The sequence below is a fragment of the Lissotriton vulgaris genome, chromosome 10 (assembly GCF_964263255.1).
Source record: "Lissotriton vulgaris chromosome 10, aLisVul1.2, whole genome shotgun sequence".
Lineage (NCBI taxonomy): Eukaryota > Metazoa > Chordata > Amphibia > Caudata > Salamandridae > Lissotriton > Lissotriton vulgaris.
Genome location: NC_141698.1, coordinates 1063220361 through 1063243802, shown reverse-complemented (window position 1 = coordinate 1063243802; position 23442 = coordinate 1063220361). Strand labels below are relative to the sequence as shown.

At 50.6% G+C, this 23442-nt stretch overlaps 1 protein-coding gene across 4 annotated transcripts in view; it reads right to left on the bottom strand.

Annotated features, from left to right (window-relative positions):
- AZI2 (5-azacytidine induced 2) overlaps positions 1-23442 on the bottom strand; it is a 171953-nt gene that overhangs the window by 33415 nt on the left and 115096 nt on the right. For all 4 annotated transcript variants that reach the window (XM_086942121.1, XM_086942120.1, XM_086942123.1 and 1 more), the window contains one exon: positions 7816-7877. In XM_086942121.1, coding sequence (XP_086798247.1) covers positions 7816-7877 — 62 coding nt within the window. The remainder of the gene's footprint in view (positions 1-7815; positions 7878-23442) is intronic.

The following is a 23442-nucleotide window of genomic DNA, read 5'->3' as shown; positions in this document are numbered from 1 at the left end:
CGCAGAGCCCTGCAAGACACTGACCACTGGTGCACATACCTGGGGCCCTGGAAGGGAGTCCCTATCCCTAGAAGTTAGTTCGCAGGACGGGGAGGATGGGTGGGTCAGTAAGGAATCTATAACTAACATATGTCTCTCACAGATACATTGATACCGAAAGTAAGTGACTTTTCATCTGAAGGAGACTGTTAGTTATAGATTCTTTACCTTGGAATAGATACCCCAGCAATGCCAACACCACAGGTGGGTCTGCAAACTAAGTTCACACTAGAAAATCCTAGAGAACAGAACGTCCAAAATAGCTGCATATCCAGACTTGGCTTTCTAGGCAATAGTGTTTAGTAGACGTGTGCAGTGACGCACAGGCCAACTGAAAGATGTCAACGAGTGAGACTCCATGTCCCAAGGCAGTCGCAGCTGCAGCAGCCCTTTTGGAGTGGGCACGCAGTCCCACTGGAGCTTCTTTTTTTGCTAGGGAATAGCAGATTTTAATGCATAGAAGAACCCACAGAGAGATGGTACGTTTTTCACAGCCCAACCTTTCTGCACGCCCACATAGCCAACAAAGAGTTGATCGTCCACCCGGAAATCCTTTGTACCGTAAAGATAGAAAGACCGTGCACATTTTGGGTCCAAACAGTGGAATCTCTCCTCCTCCTTGGAAGGGTGCGGAGGAGGGAAGAAGGTGGGCAAAGTGATGGTCTGTTTTACATGGAAAGAGGTAACCACTTTGGGAAGAAAAGAGGGACTCATACGAAGGACCACTTTGTCCGGATGAACAGGCAGAAAAGGAGGTTTGGATGATAGAGCTTGAAGCTCAGTCATTCTGCGAGCAGAGGTGATGGCAACAAGGAAAGCTGTCTTCAGAGTGAGAAGCCTGAGAGGACAGTTGTGAAGAGGCTCGAAGGGAGCGCATATAAGATACATTAAGACCAGGTTCAAGCCCCACTAGGGCATTATGAACGGAGAAGGAGGAAAAAGGGGAGTAATGCTATTTAGAAATCGATTTACAATAGGGGACTTGAAAAGAGAAGGCTGATCAGGAAGACTAAGAAAGGCAGATATGGCCGAAAGATAGCTTTTAAGAGTGCCCAGCGCAGAGCCTTGCTGGGCTAAAGACATAATGAACAAGAGCACTTCTGAAAGAGGGGCAGAAAAGGGGTTCACAGCCTTTGTTGTGCACTATGCCACAAACTTGCTCCATCTACAGGCTTATATCGTTTTACTGGCGGGATGTCTGGCTGCCAAGATGACATTACAGACTTCGGGTGGAAGGTCAAAAGCTGTCAACTGTCGAAACTCAATCCCCACGAAAGGAGGTGGAGGCTGGACAGGTTCGGGTGGAGGACCGTCCCCTGCTGATGTGACAGAAGATCCTCCCGAAGAGGCAGTCTGATCGGAGGATCAATGGCCATGCTCAGAACTCAGGGTACCAGACTCTTCGCGTCTGAACCAAAGCCACAATGATAACTTGGGCCCGGTCGTGCTTGATCTTCTTCAGCACTCTGGGCAGAAGTGGTACAGGAGGAAAGGTGTACAGGAGGCCGCAGTTCCACTCGCGACGAAAAGCGCCAATGAGCAAGTGCCCCATTCAACATTCGCTTCAGTGGCGAACAGATCTAACCAAGGCTCGCCCCACTGCTGAGACGTTGCACCACCTCTGAGTGAAGACGCCATGCGGCCATGCGTGATCCATTAATTACCGACGGCTGAGTTGGTCCGCACTGGCATTCAGAGAACCTCCCAGGTGTTGAACCACCAGGGATATGCCCGATGTTCCAGCCATGTCCAAAGGCAAAGAGCCTCTTGATATAGGGTCCACACCCCACTCCGCCCTGTTTGTTGCAGTACCACATAGCGGTAATATTGTCTGTGAACACATGCACTACTCTTCCTTTGATAGACAGAAGGAATGCCTTCAGTGCAAGACGAATCGCCTGGAGCTCCAAAAGGTTGATGTGAAGAGACCTCTGATCTCCACCTCTCCCAGGTGGCACCCCATCCCAGGAGGGATGCATCAGTCACCACTGTCCGCTCGATCTGCCGCTGATCGAATCTTGATTTGTGAGACACCACTGCAATTGACATGCAGTCCTCTCTAAGATCTGGACGACGTCAGAAAGAGTCCCCTGATGCTGTGTCCACTAAAAATTCAGGTCCCACTGCAGAGCCCGAATATGCCACCTGGCATGATCCACCAGCAGGATACAGGAGGCCATGAGGCCTAGCAGCCTCAGGGTGAATCTCACCGAAATACGGGATAGAGGCTGAAACATTGGTATCATAGCCTGAATATCCAGGACTCGCTGCTCGGGAGGATAAGCCTGAAACTGCGCTGTATCCAGAACTGCTCTGATGAAAAGGAGCTTCTGAGAGGGAAAAAGGTGTGACTTCGGCACATTGATAGTGAACCCCAGCAAGTGCAGGAGGTCCGCCGTAGTCTAGAGGTGGTAGACAACAGCCTAGGACAAGCTCGCCTTCAACAGCCAGTCGTCGAGATAGGGGAAGACTGGAACCCCTGATCTGCGCAGATAAGCTGCAACCACCACCATCACTTTCGTGAACACCCGAGGGGTGCTGGTATAGCCAAAGGGAAGCACAGTAAACTGAAAATGCTTGTGGGCTACTGTGAACCGTAGGTAACGTCTGTGGGCTGGCAGGACAGGGACATGGAAATATGCGTCTTGCAAATCCAACACTACCATCCCGTCCCTGGGGTCAAAGGCAGACAGGATCTGAGCCAATGTGAGCATCTTGAACTTCTCCTTCTGGAGGAAGAGGTTGAGGGCCCTGAGTTCGAAGATAGGAAGCAGGCCTTTGTCCTTCTTAGAGTACCAGAAAGTAGTGGGAGTAGCAACCACAACCTACATCTGGCACAGAGACACTTTCAATAGTTCCCTTGGTGAAGAGAGCTGCAACTTCATGACGGAGAAAGGCCAAGTTATTCTCCAACATGCGATGGAAGGATGGTGGCATAGAGAGAGGTGAAGTCTCGAAGGGGAGGGAGTAGCCCCTTCGGACTATCTGCAAAACCCACCTGTCCGACATGATGTTTTGCTAGTGGGGAAGGTGATGACGAATCCTGCCGCCCACTGACCTCTGGTAGCCCTGAAAGGTCAGACTAGGAGGTTTTGTAGGCTGCTGCAGGGGGGTTATGGGTGGACTGGTCCGCCCGCTGACTTCCAGACCCTCGTCGCTGGGTTCCGCGGCCACAAACAGGCTGGGCACCTTGCGTGAACCGGTGGCTAAACTGGGTCGAATGTGGTGGGGCACCCCTTCTGTAGCCACAAAAGGGGTGGAAAGCAGAGTGTGTGGGATGAGTGATCTCTGCGAGGCCCAAGGATCTGGCCGTAGCCCTAGATTCCTTGAAACGCTCGAGCGCGGAGTCTGCCTTGTCACCGAAAAGGTGACGGCCATCAAAGGGCATGTCCAGTAAGGTGGATTGGACATCCCCAGAAAAACCAAACATCCTCAACCAGGCGTAGCACCTCAGGGCTACTGACGTGGAAACCGTTCTGCCCAGTGAGTCGGCAGTATCCAGCCCACATGTGATGGTGAATTTGGCTGGGTCTCTAACCTCTGCAACTACGCTGGTGAGAACGGCCCGGGCCTCCTCCAGGCAGTGTGGCAGCACTTGTGCAACCGTATCCCACAGTGTATGGGTATAACGACCCAAGAGGCATGCATGTTCACCGATCGCATCGCTAAGCTGGTGGAAGAAAACATTTTATTCCCAAGATGGTCCAGCTTCTAGGATTATCTGTCTGGGGGAGCAGTAGGGAATGCACCCTTAGAGGACGAGGTTTACACAACCAAGCTCTCAGGGGTTGGGTGTTGGGAGAGGAAAAGTGGATGGCCCGGGGCTGGGCTGTTGTGTCGGGTAATCATCCTGTCCACAGGAGCCCCTGTGCTAGGCTTGGACCAAGTGCCCAGAAGGACGTCTGTGAGGGTTTCATTGAAAGGCAGAAGGGGCTCAGAAGAGGCCGCCACCAGTTAAACCACCTCTGTCAGGAGGTTAGTCCTGACTGCCACTGTAGGGAGCTCTAGGCCCAAGACCTCAGCCGCCCTAGGCAACACCACTGCATACAACGCTCCCTCAGTAGGAACTGTAGGGGGAGAAAGCATGCAAAGGTCAGGGGAGGTATCCAGACCACAGGCGTTATCCAGGTCCTCTCGCCAGTTTGGCTCCTAAAGTTGGTCAGCTAAAGGGTCCACAGACCCCTCCCAGTCCTCCTCACCCTCCTATGGTTGCCAATTAGGCCTTAAAGGAAGACCAGGGATGAACAGAGGCACAAACGTGCCTTCTGGCGCCGGTTCCGGCATGGGTCCGGCGCCATGTTCAATGTGGGGGTGAGGCTGGGGTCGCTGCCGGTCGGACACATGACTGGCGCCGGGCGAGTAGTCGCAGGATCAGCGCCGGGAATGGTACTGTGAGGTCGACCAGTGGATCCTGGTTGGCCTTCCAGCGCCGGGGCCACCGGCATCCAAGTCCCAGGGCCCCCGCCAAGTCCGCTGGACCCGATGGCGCAACACAGAGTTGGGCTGTCCAAAGATGCCATGAAGCGCGTCGTAGAAAGCTCAAACCTGGGCAGGGGACGCTCCGGCACTGGGAAAAGGAGGGAAGCTCTGAGCCGTCCCTGAAGCAGCCTACGAAGATGGAGCTGGAGAGCGATGACTGCTCCGGGTCCCACATTGAGTCGGCCGACTGACGGGGAGAAGGCGAAGAGAAGCGCTGCTTCTTCACCTTCTTCTTGTGCTTCGACTTACCCGAAGATCTCAAAGACGTGGATGACAAATGATGGTGGTGGCTCTGCGACCAGTCCTGAGACCTTCCTCTCGACCGGGACCTTGAGCGACACGGAGCAGAACACTGAGCCTTCAACAACTTTCAGGACCGCTCCCACAAAGACTTTGGATTCATGGTCCGTTAGTCGGAACACAATTTAGGGTCGTGGTCGCGCTCCAGGCACCAAAAGGGATACAAGGTGGGGGGGTCCGTAACCAACATCAGGTGGGTACAGGCCTCGCACGGTTTGAACCTGGTCTGACGATGGGACATCCCAGGTAAACCAGGAGTCGATAGACTAAAAAAAGAACTCAGCATAAGTCGGGGAAAAAACGTAGTAAAAAAATGACTAAAGGGGCAGCTCCCTTCGGATCTGCGCAAGGCTGGCGCTGAAAAAGAAACAACTGACGTAGGCGCGCAGGGGCGGCGTCTAAGTAGACATCACAATATCCTCCCGGCAGCCGCGACAACGGACGCGGAGCCGACGGACGCCACCTACTGACACGCATGGGTACTATCAAGAGAAAGATTCTCTGGATCCAGTCTGAGGCCTGGAGGTAATTCTAAGGTAAGGAATCTTTAACTAACAGTCTCTTTCAGATACCTTCCATATCCCCCCCCCCCAACCCCCCACTACATTGCATAACCCACTCCCACCGGCATTCACTCTAGGACTATGAACAGCCCTACCCCACACAAAAGAAAGCACAACTCCCGCACACCCCTTTCACTAAATCAAATACCCATGGCCTGGCTAATTGAGCATCAAACGCACATGGAAACCCACCTAGAAGTGGACTACAGGATCTTACTAATATCTCAATGAAACTAAACTCATGTCCTGATTCCGCTGCCCATCACCACCACCCCACTAAATGCAGCAACCGCCAACTTCCAAGGCAAGCGAGGGCACAACCACACAGCTGGTCCACTATGCCTCTCAACAACAAAGCTCAAAGGCCTAAAAGATTAAGCACCACAATGTCTGAGTGGGGCGGAGTAACTAGCAAAACATTACAACCTGCCAGCTAATAGGACAACCCCCCCTCCAAGATCCATCCTTAAATGACCTCTTGCTCAGCAAAAACCTCTACCAGCACTGCAACGGCTTAAGTAAAACAAAGGCTCAACCTTAGATGCTATCATAGTGCACAAAAAATTGACAACATCCTCCACGGACAACCACGTTATTTTCTTCCCCTTCAACAAAGTGCCTTCCAAACCCAACCCGCACTCCCAAAAACCTTCCAATGGACAAGAAATATATGGCAGGTTCCATTAGCGGTCCTTAAAGAATGTGAGCTCAATTAGCTCCCCCACCCCCATCGAAGAACCTCTCCACAATTAAACTCACCAATAACTACAACTCAACAATGTCCTTCAACCTGGACCAAGTAGCCCCTTAAAAACTAAAAATGATGAGAAACACACCATCGAGATCTTGGTTCAACAAAGAGCTCAACATGAAAAGAAGAGAGCTCAGAACAGTGGAAAGACTCTGGCGAAAGGATCCATCCACAAACCACCTGGACTGGCTCAGTAGAGAACGCAGGAAATATAAAAAACACATCATGAATAAAAAAGAATCCTTCTTCTGCAACGCCCTGGACAAAAGAAAAAAAAACAGAATTCTTCAACATCATCAAACATCAAACCGCCAACCCAGCACCAAAAAACCCTTAGATATTCAAAGAAAGGTGTGATAAATTCACCAAGCTCTTCTTCCTACAAAGTCGCTCTCAACTAATAAAAATAAGCAACTAGACCTCTGCTTCAACTGCAATAATCCAGGGTGTCCCGCAAGGCTCAGTCCTCTCGCCCACTCCGTTTAATACCTACATGGAACCTTTCACTGTCACCCTCAATGAAGCAAGCATCCCCTTCCATCTATACGCAGATGACTCCCAGTTATACATGGAAATCTCTTCACTAGAAAACATACAAGGCTAAACTCCACCCTCAAAGAAGTCCAACACTGGTTATCTCGTAACCACCCAAAACTCAACCAAGACAAGACGGAAATTCTCCTCATATCAAAATCATATGTGTAGCCCCAAGTGCAAGATTGGATAAACTACATAGACTCTCTTAACTGCAATCTAACCCTAGCTAACTCCGTCAAATCTCTAGAAATCAGACTGGACCCCAAACGGTCCATGAAAAATCACATAAAGAACAGTGCGAAGTGTGCCTGTTACAACCTAAAACTGCTAAACAAAATCTAACCCTACCTACCACCCAATTATCTCAAGTCCGCCACGCAGGCTCTAGTGCGGTCTAGATTAGACTACAGGAACGCCACCATAACAGGAGCTGCTGACACCCACCTTGCTCTCCTCAGAACCACTCTCAATACAACAGCCACAATGGTCACAGGATAAATGAAATATGACCACGTCTCCCCTGCTCTGAAAGAACTGAAAAGGTTCCCGATGGAAGCCCGATGCAGCTTCAGAATGGCTTGTCTCACTCACAAAGCCTTACACACAGGGAAACCTGCTTACCTTGCCTCAAAACTCAAAACAGCAGGTCAGACGAGAAACCCAAGAAGCTCAAACACCCTACTCTTCATTCCACCCTAAGTCCATTAACAAAAAACTCGGACACGCGTGCTCTCAACCAATTTCCCCAAAATCTGGAACTCCATACCAACACACATCAGGACAAACCCATCCTTCTTGAGCTTTAAGAGACAGCTAAAGGATCTCCTCCTAAACAGACACCTCAACTAGAAGGTCATCAATCGCCCAATGTGACACACCCTTCAACCCATGCTCGCTCTATAAATTGCCCGAGCTAGTTCTCTCCCTTCATGCTCACCCAATGACTTGGACTATATAAATCTTAAATAAATTCTTAAATATATAAATAACCAAAAGAGACGGAGGTTCAGTATGTAGTGTAATTAAGGAAAGTAACGTTAAACATTCATATGGAAACCATTCTTCTGACCTTCCCCTCCCTCCCCCCACTACCCACCATGCCATGCACCGCATACCAGGGCCATTGCTAGTAACACATGCCTGTACCTTTGAGTGGTCCCATCCATTGACTGGTCGTGGCCATGGTGACAGTCGTCTGGAATTTGGTCCTACAAAGAAAAAAATGAATCCAGTAACTAATACATTTAAATAGCAAAGTGCCAATCACCCAGTTTGTAGAATGACTTTACAAAGACCCATTAACATAGGCAGAGTGATTTTTTTTTAGACCAGCAGTTGAGAGGAAATTTGCTCCTCCTACGACAGTTCACCTAACGGAGACCTCACACACCCAGCTACCCCCAGGGGTGACAGTGCCGCGCTCTACAAATGCTAAGTGATTGAAAGCTGTTCTCATATTTCCTATCACAGAAAACTCTTACCTAACAGCACAGTTAATATGAGAGGAGGTGGCCTGACTATCTCCTTACACTACAGCAGTTTGTATTTTTAATTAATTTCACATGTTCAAGTGGTTACAGCACCTGCTGGTTGAGCATAGACTTCACGTTTGTGTCTCAAGTTAATTAAATAGCACCAAAGGAACCAATGTTAGCCTCATAATGTCCGGGCAATAACACTGGAAGATTTCTATATTTTTCTATCATTGGGTTTACAAAGCCAGCAGAGAAGTTGTGTCCTCTTGAAACTGAATGCAGCAAAAGGTAAAAAAAATAAATGGTTTAAAGTAAAAAATGGCCAACTAAACATAATACTAAAGCATCGACAATGCAAGTCACACATGCATACGTGAAAGGGGGGGGTGGGGGGGGGGGGGGGGGGAGAGCCTAGCTATCCTGCTCGGACCGAGAGAAACTGAAAACTAAAAAGGTGTTGTGTGGAAGAACAAGTTACTTACCTTCGGCCATGCCTTACCTGGTAGAGACTATCTAGAATATTTCCCAGGAGTCGGACTGGATCGGATATTTTGTGCAATCCCTTGCGCGTCGGTATGCGGCATTCGTCGGTTCCGCGGGACATCCTCCGCAAAGGAAGTGGCATGTGCGGTGCTTAGATAGGCACCATCCAAGTGCGCTGAGCTCAGTTCTAGACTGTTTTCTGCACCAGAGGCACAGAGCCAAGCAGAGGAGAAGAGATGCGAGTCGCGGACCGAGTAGGTGACAGAGGGGGGCAGGGATCTTTGATGATTGTGCGCCTACAAGACCTCCCCTCTTTTCCACACTTGTGTGAGGCGTGCAGTCAACCTAGAATTGGTTGGACATCCCTACCAGAGAACGTCTGACTTAGGATAAGTATATCCACTCGGCGTCTGTATGATATTCTAATAATAATTTTTTGAATCTTTATCATTTGTTTGTTAGCATTGCAGGGAGGGACACCATTTTCATCTGTCCGCTGAAGAAAACCGTGGACCTTAGGCCTATACATGGGCTGAAGCATGTTGGCATACATAGGGTCCTAGGCCCATAAAATCCTGGTGATACCCACTTACTGTTTTTAATAACCAATATCTCTCCACATTAAAGGGATACCTTCAGTGAATGGTGTTTTTTTAATCTCTAACCCCCCCGTTCTTTTCTCACAAGAGCTCCCTGGAACATGGTTGAGCCCACCTTGGCCTATAGGAGATGGGGTGCCCCTATGATGACACATGATACTATTAGAGTGTGTGAGGGGAATTTAATAGAAAGGAATTGCTCTCAACAGGGGTAGTAATAGGTCAACTATCCTTTTATTGGGGCGCTAGAGGGCGCACTTACGGAATGGCTGCCTAGACGCGCAGCTCCCGTTCCTTGGCACATAATCCTGCATTAATCCTGCACCACGGGGCACTAAACTATCCTGAAACCACCCGCATTCTGAGACCTGCATTGTTCCCTACACTCGCTCCAACTTTGGCGGCTCTGGGAGCTCCGGGACCGGAGATACGAGCGGAGGCAGTTTGACCGACACTGCCGCTGGAGCGCGAGAGGACGCCGGGCCGGCTGCTGCGACTACGTGACCCCGAGGGACACCACGAGGCTGCAGGCCGCATCTCGCTGCCGCGGTCTGAAGCCCTGCTACGAAGGTAGGAGACGGCTGGTCACACTGCCTGGAGCTGTGACCCCCCCCCCCCCCCCCCCGTCGCTGGCAGATCCTCGTTCTTGGTACTGGGGGGGGGGCTGCTCATCTTGCCCCTGCATGAGATTGCGACCTGCCTGCGCCGCTTCCCGCCTTGCCGCCATGGTTGGCTGGCACAACGAGCGCTGATGGACCAGTGAGGACTGGGGCCCGACCCACCCATGAGCTGTGCCACTCGCCGATGGTCACTGCACCGTGGCCACATCTGGTGACAATCACGGATAGAGGGTTAGCTGCAGCTCCCTACGGTGTGGGGACCCTGGGATATCCCGCTGTGTGGCGATCCCCGTGAGGCTGCCCTCTTCGCTGCTGACCGTTGCTGCCTATCCTGTTGACCTGGCCCCTGTCACACTGGTGCTGGTAAGGTCTATAGGGCATGGATCTCCGACACGATTAGCCCTACACCACTGGGGTCCTCTGGATACACTACACGTCCTTGCTTCTACGTCCACCGCTGCCTGGCTGGAGCCTGGGGGGGCACGTGCGGCTGGGATTGCTGACGACTCCCCTGTCTCACGCTACAAACCTACACTGCGGCGGGACCTTCCTGCTCCCTCCCGGCCGCTTTCTCCTCTTTGACCTGCCCTGCGCCTTATTGACTGGGATTGTGGATTATCGCTGCAAGAAGCCATGGGGCGCCCTGAGCAGCGCCAGCCCAAATTGAGCTTCGACAATGCTCGCAAGGGCACTAAAACGACGACGGTGAACTCGGAGCCTGGCACGTCCTCTCCGCAGCACACAGCCCCCCCACCCCCGGCCCAGGCGGCGGATCTTACGGCTCTAATCCAAGAGATGAGGCAGGGCTTCGCCACTGTTGTGGAAAAGGTGGATGGGATGACGGCTCGATTGGATGCCCTTGTGCATAAGGTGGACCGGCATGAGGAACGCATTACGACTGCGGAGCAGCGGATATCCGACAACACGGATGCCACAGCAACCCATGCGACGCAATTAACCAGAATGGAAAATTTACTGCGCGTCATAGCAGCGAAGAACGAAGATTTGGAGGCGCGCAGCCGTCGTAACAACATACGCATAACGAATGTGCCGGAGTCCACAGCCACAGGCAGAATGGAGCTATATGTGGAGAAGTTGCTTAAGGGATCCATCGGAGACGACGCTTTCTCTCCTCAGTTCATAGTGGAAAGGGCACACCGTTCACTGGCACCAATGCCCCAGCCTGGCTTACCTCCTAGGCCTATAATAGCACGGCTCTTGAACTACCGAGACCGCGACACGGCCCTTCGGGCGGCCCGCACTCAGAAATCGCTGCAATATAATGGGGTCACTTTTTCAGTATATCCTGATTTCACGCAGATGGTCCAGGACGAAAGGCGCAAGTTTTTGCCTGTAAAGAAAAAGCTGCGGGAGGCCCAAATCGACTATGCCCTCCTGTATCCGGCCAAACTGCGTATCACTCATCAGGGTAAGCAACGTTTCTTTACTAACCCGCAGAAGGCAGAGGATTATCTTAAAACTGTGCGGACGGCACGCGGGGGCGGGAATGCGCCTGCAGACGACCTAGAGAATGCTGATTTGCCCCCGGAACGACAAGAAGACTAGCTGCATGTGCAAGGTATGAGCACGGCGCTGGTCGCACCAGCCGCCTCTCCAGAGGCTTATGGAACTTTAGACATTGGAGTGCTGAGAGAGTGTTGGACACGCAGGATCATTGCACCCCAGTGGTAATGTACGCCAAGGACCACCCCCTTGGCCTTAGTCTCCACCGAGGGCGGTATACTACTGGAGCTAAGAGCCTGGTGGTGGCAGTACGCACTCTATGCTTTACCCTTTCTGGGTGTTCCCCAATACATGGTTGTGTTTTTTGTTACTACTGTTGAGGTTGGAAGGGAGATTGGGGTGGGATTATGAGGGGGGGATCCATGGCTACTGGCATGTTTGGGATGCTGGGGTGGGTGGGGGGAGGCTGGGGTTCACGAGGCTTTTGTTGCTCAGAATGTACATTTATCTGCTGACAAGGTGTTCCTTTGAGGTTGGGCGGTATGGCTGTGGCTATGTCACCAGCGCCCCTTGGGCATCCCCATACTTAGAGTTGCTGTCTCTATGGCAGTGTTGAATGCCTGCGCAAGATTAACATGCTTATCGTGGAATGTACGGGGGCTCAACAATGCGAAGAAATGCAGAAATATAATTGCTTATTTGAACAGATATCATGTGCAAGTTGTCATGCTACAGGAGACACATTTGCCTGCTCAGGGCGATGCCACATTTGCGAAAAAATGGGCGAGTACACGTGTTTTCTCATCATACTCGACATATGCGAGAGGGGTTGCGGTGCTCATTGCCCGCGGGGTACCTTTTCATCGTCTCGGAGAGGCGGTGGACAAAGAGGGGCGTTATGCTTTGCTGTGGGGACGAATAGGCCGCGATGTCTATATGTTTGTGTCCATGTATGCACCGAATGTTGACACTCCAGCCTTTTATTCTGTGTTGTGGGGGGAAATTGTGGCCGTTGGGGCAAGACATGTTGTATGGGGTGGAGATTTCAACCTTGCACTAGTGCCTCACATGGATAGGGCGGACGGTGTCAGCTCCTACAAGCCCAGATCTAGGGAGACATTGGAGGGAATCATGGAGGAGGGGGGTCTTTTGGATGCCTGGAGACACCTGCATACCCAGGGGCGGGAGGGGACGCACTTCACCTCGCACACCGGGACGTGGGCACGTCTCGACTATTTCCTAGTTGATAGAGAGGTTATTGCAGAGTTGGTAAACGTAGAACACCTGCCTAGGACCTTTTCTGACCACAGCCCTGTGTCGATGCAATTCAACGTTCCTGGGTGGGAAAGCCCTCGTCCTCAGTGGCGACTGCGACCTGATGTGCTATTGGACAATGTTTTCCGTACTGAGTTGGGTGAGGAGATAGCTGAGTTTTTCCCAAGGAATAAAGGTTCTGTGGAATCAGTGGAACACATATGGGAGGCTTTTAAGGTCACTGTTAGGGGCTTCTGCATCTCCAAGTGTCACGGGGTACTGCGTAATATCCTACAGACCATAACTGCACTGGAGCGCGACTTGCGAGCTCTGGAACGCTGCATGGTCGCAAATTCTGACCCACACCTACACGCCACCTTTAGGGAGACACTATCGAAATTTGAAGAGGAGGCAGCTAGGGAGGCGAAATATCGGGGCAAACACTGGGTGGCTCGGAAATATTGCGAGGGTGATAGGCCTGGCAAAGTGCTCGCTGCAATCACTAAACCATCGCGCGTACACAACACTATACTCGAACTCACTGACGACACCGGCACTGTAATCAGGGACCCGGCAAAAATATTGACCACCTTCACGACATATTACTCTTCGCTATATACCTCAACGGCAGCGGAACATGCATCACACGCTGACTACCTCACTGAGGTGGCACTATGTTGGCTCAGCGATGGCGACAGAGAGTTTCTTGCAGCTCCTCTTGAATTAGACGAAGTTCGAGAGGCCATCATGTCACTTCAGAATGGCAAGGCGCCGGGACTTGATGGCCTGCCGGCCGAATTTTATAAAACCTACGTTGACATAATGGCGCCGGTGCTACGCGAAGTCTTCACGGAATCCTTAGCTGATGGCATACTTCCCCGCTCTATGCGTGAAGTGGTCATCACCTCCCTACTAAAGCCGGATAAAAACCCCACCACCTGTGATTCATACCGACCACTATCCCTCCTAAATTGCGATGTCAAGATCCTAGCCAAAGTCTTAGCCACCCGACTGTCGCTTCTTATGACCAGGCTGGTCCTACCTGACCAGTCGGGCTTTGTGGCAGGACGCTCTACATCCCATAATCTCCGCACCCTCTTTGCCTTGCTTCGCACGGTCCACCCCGACATCCCTGTAGCAGCGGTGTTCCTGGATGCTACCAAGGCGTTCGACTCGGTCGAATGGCCTTACCTGTTTTCGGTTTTGGCCAGCATGGGCTTCCCCAGGTTATTTCTCTCTTGGGTCCGACTCTTGTACACAGACCCCACTGCGAGAGTGCTGATCAATGGCCGCCTATCGCCGCCTATTGCACTCACTAGGGGCACCCGGCAGGGATGCCCGCTATCTCCCCTGCTATTCGCCATTGCGGTCGAACCACTTGCATGTCGTTTACGGCAGCTGCATCGGGAGAGTGCAGTGCAATGCCTGCAACGGCAAATAGATGTGTCCCTATATGCTGATGATATCACATTATACGTTAAGCATCCCGAGACACATCTCAATCCCCTGCTCCGAGAATTCATTATGTTCGGAGGGGTGTCGGGTGTCCACATTAACTGGGCAAAGTCGCAATTTTTCCCACTTACTGACGCAGTGCAAGTCTTCCCTCTCGATTACCCACTAGAGTGGTGTAGCGATGATCTTAGATATCTGGGGATTCGAATATCTCGTGATAGAGAGGAGACGATACGAGCCAACTACGGGGTAGCCATGACCAAACTCACTACTGCGGTGGACAGATGGCTTACGCTGCCGCTCTCCATGGCGGGTAGAGCCTCACTCATTAAGATGGTGATTCTACCTCGCTTCCTGTATCTTTTCCTTAACATCCCCTATTACCCTGGCGCTTTTTTCTTCAGAACGCTCCGCACGGAGCTGCGCAGACTCTTCTGGGGCGGCAAATCCCCCCGCTTAAAGTGGTCGACATTGACTCTCCCCTACGACAGAGGCGGCTTCGACGTCCCTGATCTTGAAACTTACTACCAATGTGCACAAGCGCACTTTGCCTACCATTGGATTGCTCCGACTCCTTTCATGCCACACATAGCGGTGGAAGACTGGATTGTACACCCTATACCACTCAGTGGGCTGCTACATTGTCCTGAAGCGTCCATCACCACTGCGAACACCTCAGTTTCCAGCACGTTGGACGCATGGCGCCGCATTGCCAGACATCTGTCGTGCCTGTTTCTCTACTCCCCTAAGCTACCACTTACTTATCATCCACAACTGTCTCTCTTGTCGGAACGTGGTTTCCGTCAATTATGTGACAAACTGCTCATCACCTGCTGGGGCGACCTGTTCCATGAGAGTAGTTTCAAAACCAAGGAGCAGTTCTTTCAAGCACAAGCGCATACCTCCCTCGAACTCTTTTATTACATTAGGCTACGCGCGGGGATGCGGGACATACTACCTGACTATCCCAGCGAACCTGATACCCTCACGCCGTTGCACTTCCTGCTGGAATCACAGGACGGGTCCCATTTGGTATCAGGTCTTTACCGTCAGATCCGCACTGCCGCCCCTGAACCGGAGTCTAGTGCCAGACTGCGCTGGTCCGCTGAACTTGCCATCGACATCACTGATGAGCAGTGGAAATACTGCTGCACGCTTACTTCACGTATATCTGCCAGCAGCAGATTGAAAATTATTCATTACAAATTCCTTCAGAGAGTATACTATACTCCGGCTCGGAAACACAGATTCGGCTTGGCTGACCACGACCGCTGCGAGCGCTGCCGTGCTGACAATGCTGATTTTTTACACCTGGCATGGGACTGCCCCCAGGTAGCTCATTACTGGCAGCTGGTTATGGAGGCTATTGCGGAGATGGTGGACGAGGCAATGCCCGCTGACCCATTGGTCGCCGTCCTCGGACACACGAAACACCTGCCTAAAGGAAGCCGCAAATTTGTTGACACTGCCTTACTCTTAGCCAAACGTCGAGTAGCCTGCCGCTGGGGCAGAGGAAGAGCTCCCAAGTTTAAGGACTGGCTTACGGACTTAACATATTGCCAGGACCAACACACTACCTTTGCCGAATTGGTACCCCTCTCTTGCAGACCCAGAGATATTTGGGAACCGTTAACGCACTATCTGCTCACACACTCGGAAGACGATGCACGTTCGAGCGACCCCCCCCCCCCCCCCCCCCCAGCACGCGGACGCCCCTCCCGGATTGTAGCCCCCTTGATTTTCCTTTGCGACGTCCGATGCTCCTAGTCCCCACACGCTCTCATGCCCCTGCAGCGCCCTGTATGGACTAGATCACCTGCCTTGAATCTGGCCCACGCCCCCCCCTTCCCTTCGGATATGACTTCCCTCTTGTCTCTGCATCCCCAGCACGACTCGTGCTCCGATTAGATGGCACCCCGGATTTTCTCATTTTTTCTGCACCCATAGGACACATCTTGGCAGGCCTCTACCACGCTAGGGTACAAGTCTCGGACATCAGTTCCGCCATTGACTACGGCCTACTGGCCCATCTCGCTGCACCACACTACGACTATATTTCGACACAGCAACACATTGCCTCGTAGTTATAATTTGGGTTGGGGGGTTCTGGGTTACTGTTTTGGAGGGGAATACGTAATTGAAACAAAAAAAATGAACAGAAGAGGGTTCTCAACTCTCGACTGTAAAAAACCCTGTTCAACTGCTGCTCATCCTTGCCGGACCTGCTCCCTGGACTGCAGAACCGACATCATGTATGTTTTTCTCCCACACGCCGCCGGGCCCCTGGGATGCCGGCTATTGGCTGTGTACTGTTCATGCATTTTGCTGCCGGCCTCCGGGTTGTGGCGAACCAAGCTGTGTACTACACTCTTTTCAATCCAATAAAGCAGGTTGAACCCCAAAAAAAAAAAACAAAAAAAAAAAAAAAAAAAAACTATCCTTTTATTGGGAACTGGGCCACCTCATTAATTCTACCTTCTTTTGGTGGGTTTTGGTGCCTGGTTGTTAGTAAATATAGTTTTTGGGAGGACATATCCTTTCCTTCTTCCCGGTTGAGGAAGCGCCTCTCTACCCTGGAGGCCTTTTGGCCAATTTTGTATAATCTTTTTCTGAAATGCCTTCCTTTCTTTGCCTCTGCAAATCCAACAAAGAGTTAATCGTCCCCCTGGAATACTTTTGTATGATCAATGCAGAGCAACAACGCTAGTTTTGGATCCAGACGGTGGAGTCTCTCCTCTTCTTTGGAAGGATGAAGAGCATGAAAAAAAAAGGTAGGCAGGGTGATGTTCTGCACGACGTGAAAAGGCGTGACCACCTTTGGCAAGAAGGATGCTTAAGTTTTAAGAACCAGCTTGTTTGGGAAGGTTTAACTGAAAGCGCCTGCAATTCGGAACCCCTCCTGGCAGATGTTATTGCCACAAGGAAGACAGTTTTGAGAGTTAGAAGCCATAGAGAGCAGTTGTGCATCGGCTAAAAAGGGGAACACATGAAGAAGGTGAGAACTACTAATAAGTCCCTATGGGGCATAATGAAATGAAGGGTGTAGGAGGAAACATCTGCTGCAAACGTTTAATGATAGGTGACTTACAATAGGTGACTTAAACAGGGAAGGTTGGTCCGGCAACTGCAGAAAGACTGAAATGGCAGACAGATGTCCGAATGGGTCGAATGGTTTCAGCGAAACAGCCCCAAATGTAACCCTGGAAAATCTGAGGTGCTTTTCTTCGGGTGTCAGGCAGACCCTAAGTGGCAGGACTGGTGGCCTGTGAACATGTCCCCGCCCACGTCCTCCTCGCAGGTTGCGAAGAATCTGGGGGTCAAAATTGATAACTGCCTGTCTCTTAAGTCCCAGATCCTTGGTCTGACGGGCACCTGCTTTGGTCTCCTTAAAATGCTGCGCAAGTTTCTTCCCCTGCTCCCGCTTGCGGATAGGAAAACCACTGTCCAGGCTCTCATCTGTTCTAGGCTGGACTACTCAAATGTTTTGTATTTGGGTCTTCCCGACTATCTCTTACAGAAACTTCAGGTGGTCCAGAATTCGGCGGCTCGGGCAGTCTTCGGTCTGCCGCGCCGCACCGCGCGAGAGCCTCGGACCTTTTACACTCCCTACACTGGCTCCCTATTCGCAAGCGGATTGTTTTTAAAACACTCACGCTGGCGCATAAGGCTCTCCATGCTGTGGGAGCTGAATATATTCAGAAACGCCTTGCTTTTTACAAGCCTGTCAGATCCCTAAGATGGGAATCTCTTGGTCTGGCCATGGTACCTTCTATTAGGAAAGCAAGGGTGGGGGGGGCGCTCTTTTAAATACCTGGTTCCCAAGCTTTGGAATGCCCTCCCTTTGTCGCTTCGCGGTACCTCGAACCTGTTGGCATTTAGAAAAGGCCTGAAGACATGGCTCTATGGACAGTGACCTGCTGTTTTCTTTACGTTCCTCCCTCTGCTTTCTGCTAGTCTGCTGTGGGTTTGAAAGCGCCGGGACACTCCTTGGAGTAGCCGAGCGCTATATAAGACACCCATAACATTAACAGATGTCCTTTCACTTTGCCCAAAGCATAGGCCTGCAGGGCCAGGGATAGAATGAAAAGAAAAACTTGGCACAAGTGTGCAGACAGACGATTAACCAATTTAGATGTATATCTAGCCACAAACTTGTCCCATCGGCGCGCGAAAATAGTTTTACTGGAAAAACTCCTGGCTGCCAGAATGAAGTCACACACTGGAGGAGGGAGATTAAACACCCTTAACTGTCGCTACTCAAGCTCCACGCATGAAAGTGGAGAATGGACAGGTTCGGGTGTAGTACCCTGCCCTGTTGCTGCGACCGAAGGTCCTCCTGAATGGGCAGTCTCACTGGAGGACGGATAATCATGCTCTGGAGTTTGGAATACCATACTCTCTGTGCCCAGTCCGGAGCCACTAAGATGACGTGGGATCTTCTTGAGAACTATGAACAATAGTGGTATAGTTGGAAAGCCATATAGGAGACCTGAACTCCACTAGAAACAAAACGCGTCTCTGAGCAAGAATCGCCTTTGAAATTCCAGCGTGCAGCAGTGCCGACATTGTGCATTCTCAGTGTTGGTGAATAGATATAATCAAGGCTCCCCACAATCTCAGAAGAGACCCTGCACTAGCTCCACAGGAAGACATGATTCGTGAAAACGCTAGGCATCGACAGCAGAGTTAGTCTGCTCTGGTGTTCATAGAGCCTGCAAGATGTTGAACCACCAGAAAAATGTCCCGACGTGCAGAGTTTCTTGGCATAGGGTCCTCGACCCCATCGTACTTGCTTGTTGAAATACCACATGGCGGTGTTTTTGTCCATGAACACCTGAAAAAGCCTTCCTTTGATAAAAGGAAAAAGGGTTTTCAATGCCAGTTGGATTGCACTCAGTTCCAACAGATTGACGTGGAGCTGAGACTCAGAGGTCGAGGCCTCTGATATCCACCTCTCCCAGGTGGCTGCCCTAACTCAGAAGTGACAGATTTCTCACAACTCTGAGCTCTGGCTGGGATAAGAGGGGAGGTCTACCATTGACCCGATTGCCGTCCATGAGCCACCACTGCAGACTGTTTGCAGTTCCCTCAGGTATGTGAACTGAGTCTAAGTCCCACAGCAGATCCAGCATATGCCAATGGGCATGTTTTACCAATAGGATGCAGGAGGCAATGAGAACCAGCAGCCTCGATCGTAGTCAGTTTCACCGAAACCAAGGATAGAGGCCAAAATATCGGAATCATAGACAAATATTCTCAACTTGCTGTTCCGGAGGATAAGCCCGAAACTGCCAAGAGCTTTGAATTCTTAATAGTAGACTCCCTCTCCATGCAGGATCAGGTGAAGTCGAATTGAAGCAAAAGCTTTGGCCTGCTCAGACTATTGTGAAACCTCTTCCGCTGGATACTGGTGGAATGGCGAATAACAGTTGTTCAGGCTTGGATTATGAGCAGGCTGGAGTATGGCAATGCTTTATATCTGGGAATGGTGGACGTTGTTTACCCGTTTGTAGTTCATTCAAAATGCAGCAGCCAGACTCAGTTCAGCTACCTTCTATATGAATTCACTTCACCGGCTATCTGTACGTAAGAGAGCTAAATTTAAGTTACTGTTCCATGCTCATAGGGCATCATATGATTCTGGGCTTGCTATTTTGCGAGGCTGCGTGCGTTTTTACAAGCCTACATGAGCACAGCGCTCGGCAAACTCAGCCCTGGCTAGCTCTAAGCATATCAGAAAAGTCAGAATGGGTGGCCGCTCTCCATCATCTAGCCGCCACTCACTGGCATCTGCTGCCTTTGGATCTCCATCTTACCTCAAACTTTCTCAGGTTCTGGAAGAAATTGATGACCTGGCTATCCATCTTGAACATGTTGTGCTACCGGATGCTATGTTGCTAAGGATCTAGCGCCATGATATCTCTTTGGAGAAGAGTGTGCGCTCTAAAAATACTATAAACAAATATCAATCCCGTATCTAATTGCAAACTTTGCTGCATTTCACCCATCAGCAATAGCTTGGGAGAGTACAGCCCGAACCTCATCCAGGACCAGGGGCAGCACTTGTGCAACCGAATCTCATACAGTATAAGAATAATTGCCCAATAAGTATGCAGTGTTCACAGACTGCAGTGCCAGGCTGGTGGAAGAGAAAATCCTCTTAGCAACTGTATCCAGCCTCTTGGATTCCCCATCTGATGGTGTGGTAGGGAACACACCAGGATTTATTCAGGAAGTTGAGGCCTGGATCACCAGACTCTCAGCGGTAGGGTGGTGAGAACGGAAGGCTAGGTTCCCGGGAGCGGGGCAATGGCAGTGAGCAATGGTCCTGTGCACAGGAGTGCCTGTGCAGGGCTTAAAGCAGGTCCTGAGCAGAACGTCTAGCAGGGCTTTGTTGAATGGCAGTAAGGGTTCTGATGGGGATACCCCTGGCTGAAGCACCTCCGTCAAGACATTGGTCTTGACTTGAACAGTGGACAGCTGTAGATCTAGCTGCACTCTGGACATACATCGTAAAAGAGGCCCTGTCCTCGGAAGCCACTGTGGGAGGAAAGACAAGAGGCCAGTGTCTGGTGAGGTAGCTTGACCAATGGCGTCCGCAAAGTTCTCATACCAGTTGTGATCAGCCATGGACTCTGCTAATGAGTGAGTATCGGGATACACAGATCCCCTTCATTCGTGTTCTTCAGTGAAATAGGGCTTCATCTACAATTCAGGCTGTGTGGGCCTGGTCGGTGCAGGTCTGGTTCCTTATCGGCGTCTGGAATCATGATGGGTTTGGTTCTGTCGATGAGCGTTGGCAGTGCTAGGAACGGTGCCTCTGGAATGGTCCCCAGAGGTCACGGTGCAGATACGGATCCACCAACAGATCCTAAGGGGTCAACTGGAGCCGAGTGCGGCCTGGACCTGCCGGCCGAGTCCCAAGTGAGGACCCTCCCAAACCCATGGGACCAGAAGGTGTTTCAGAGGGGTTCCACCACCCAAAAATGAGAATAGCCTCAAAACCTTCGGAGATGGGTGGGAGTCACCCCAGCACCAGGAAATTTGGGGAGTTAAGAGAGAACCCAGTTTCCAACACAGGCTGCCAAGGAACCACCCGAGAGTGAGGTTAGGTTTTGTGGTATTGTTTCCTCACATCGTCCGAAGAATGCGAGTGACGCTGAGAAGCCCAAAAAAGTTTTGACTTCTTATGGGACTTACCTGAAGAAGTCCTGGGGTTTTACGAGGACCAACGCAAGCGACTCCAAGAGCGGTTCAGAAACCTCCCAAGCAAACGGAACCTGGAGCGCACAGAGTTGCATGATGAGTGCCGAGAGCATCATGGCTCGCTCACCGATGGCCTTGGGGTTCATAGTCTTGCACTCCGTACACAATGTGGAGTTGTGGTCCCTCTTCAGGCCCAACAGACCCACAAAGTGGGAGTCTGTCACTGACATCAGTCAATGACAGGCTCCACAAGTTTGAATCGGTGGTTTCATTTGGGGATAGCTCCCAAAAAACTGAAAAAAGTCACACTAGTCGACGACAAAAGTGTTGAAAAAAGTCAGTCAAAAAGTGACTGAGGGGAGCTCGATCGGATCGGCACTGATGGCGCAGAAAAGAAGGAAATAAGGTCAGAGCGCTGAGGTGGTGCCTATATAGGCTTCACACAGATCACTTCCAGCACGAACTATGCCAACAACGCCATACGGATTAGACTGTGACCACCTACCTGCACGGAAGGGGATTGCGCCAAAATTTCCAGATCCACTCTGATGCTTGGAAAATATTCTAATGTAAGATAGCTGCGGATAGAAGTCCCTATCAGATGGAAGGACTCAACTTAGAACCCTTGATTGCAAAAGGAAACAAGCACTGGCGTTGCCAATAGGTCTCGCAGTAGGAAAGTTGGAGCTATTGGTTTTGTAAATGACATTTTATATTTATATATCGTTATTGGCATTGTCAATAACAATATATAAATATAAAATGTCATTTACAAAACCAATAGCTCCAACTTTCCAAATGCGAAACCTATTGGCAACGCCAGTGCTTGTTTTATTTCTGAATAAGAATGCCTATGAAAAATTCTGAATCAAAAATGCAAAACCAGTTTTATATAATTGTATGCAAGCCAGCCCAATTACCCTCCCGAAAATGTGTCCCATGCAAAGTTACTTTTAAATACAGGAACACAACAGGCTGTGGCACGCATTCATTCTAATTTCTTCTTTAAAAAGATCAGTTGGTGAGGTTGAGGCTGTTCTTTCTGTTCCTTTGGGGACAACAGATAAGATATCTACCCTGGGGCGCTTCAATGCCACGGGTTGAAGTCAAATAATGGCGGCAATTTAAATAGCAAATAACACTGGCGTCCAGTCGGTCTTTTTGTAACAGAAAGTCTGAGTGACCCCTGTGTTAATACATTTGAAGGTAACTGTTAATCAAAAATCGTCCCCATACGAGAAAACGGCTAAAAATATTTCCGAATATTGGTATGTATTTAAAAACAATCATTGTGGGTAAATAAGAATACAATGTATTGCACGGCACCGACTGCACCCATCTATACATCCCAGCTGCTCTTTGTGACCGAGCAGTAAAATGATACATGCTTTTCCCAGGGAGCGTTTTAAATGCAAATCTCGTGCTGCATACGAAGGAATTTACAGAGTATTTTGAGATCTCCGAATGAACAGGGGACACACTGGCCCGGCTCCTGCAGGGACATTTCTGTGGAGGGGTTGATCACAGACAGCTCGCAATAGGTCAGGTTTCTCAGATAAGCACTGCCACTGCACGCAGACATTCCAGCCCCGCCCACCCCTATTAAGTGAACGCTACAAAAAAAAAGCCTTGCCTAGCGAAAAATATCACGGACCTCGCCACGTTGTTAGGTGTCCTGAGAAATTCTCTCCACTCGCCATGCAGCTGCCAGCAGCTCAGCACACAGCAAAGGCGGCGCAGGAAAGACCCCTCCCCCCACACAAGCATGAGACTCAGTCTGAACTTGGGGGTGGGCTGCGAAGGGCGCCTTGCCCCCCTGACTGGCACTGGCACAACCAGCATGCCTTACTTAAAATATTTAATTCTCCAACTGCAGAACCGTGTACAGCACACAACATCACTGACTGAGATGTACTCCGGTTGGTGTGCCACAGGGTAACAGGAAAGCGAGAGGGCATTTGTATTGTGCACACACTGAAAATGAAGAAATGGCACCAAGGATGCCTTCGAGGTCTAAAAAAAACATTCCATTTGCTTAGCAGCCAAGACCTGCCTAGTGGAACCGCCTCCACTGACTTGTTTTTTAAGTGGAAAAGCATCCTCGGATGTTTGAACAGACGCTGCACAGCAGGCAAAAGGCTGGGTTTACAGCACAGGCAGAGACAGCAGGACAATTTTACAGAGAACCAAAAAGCTGGGTGTGTGGAGGGGGAGGGG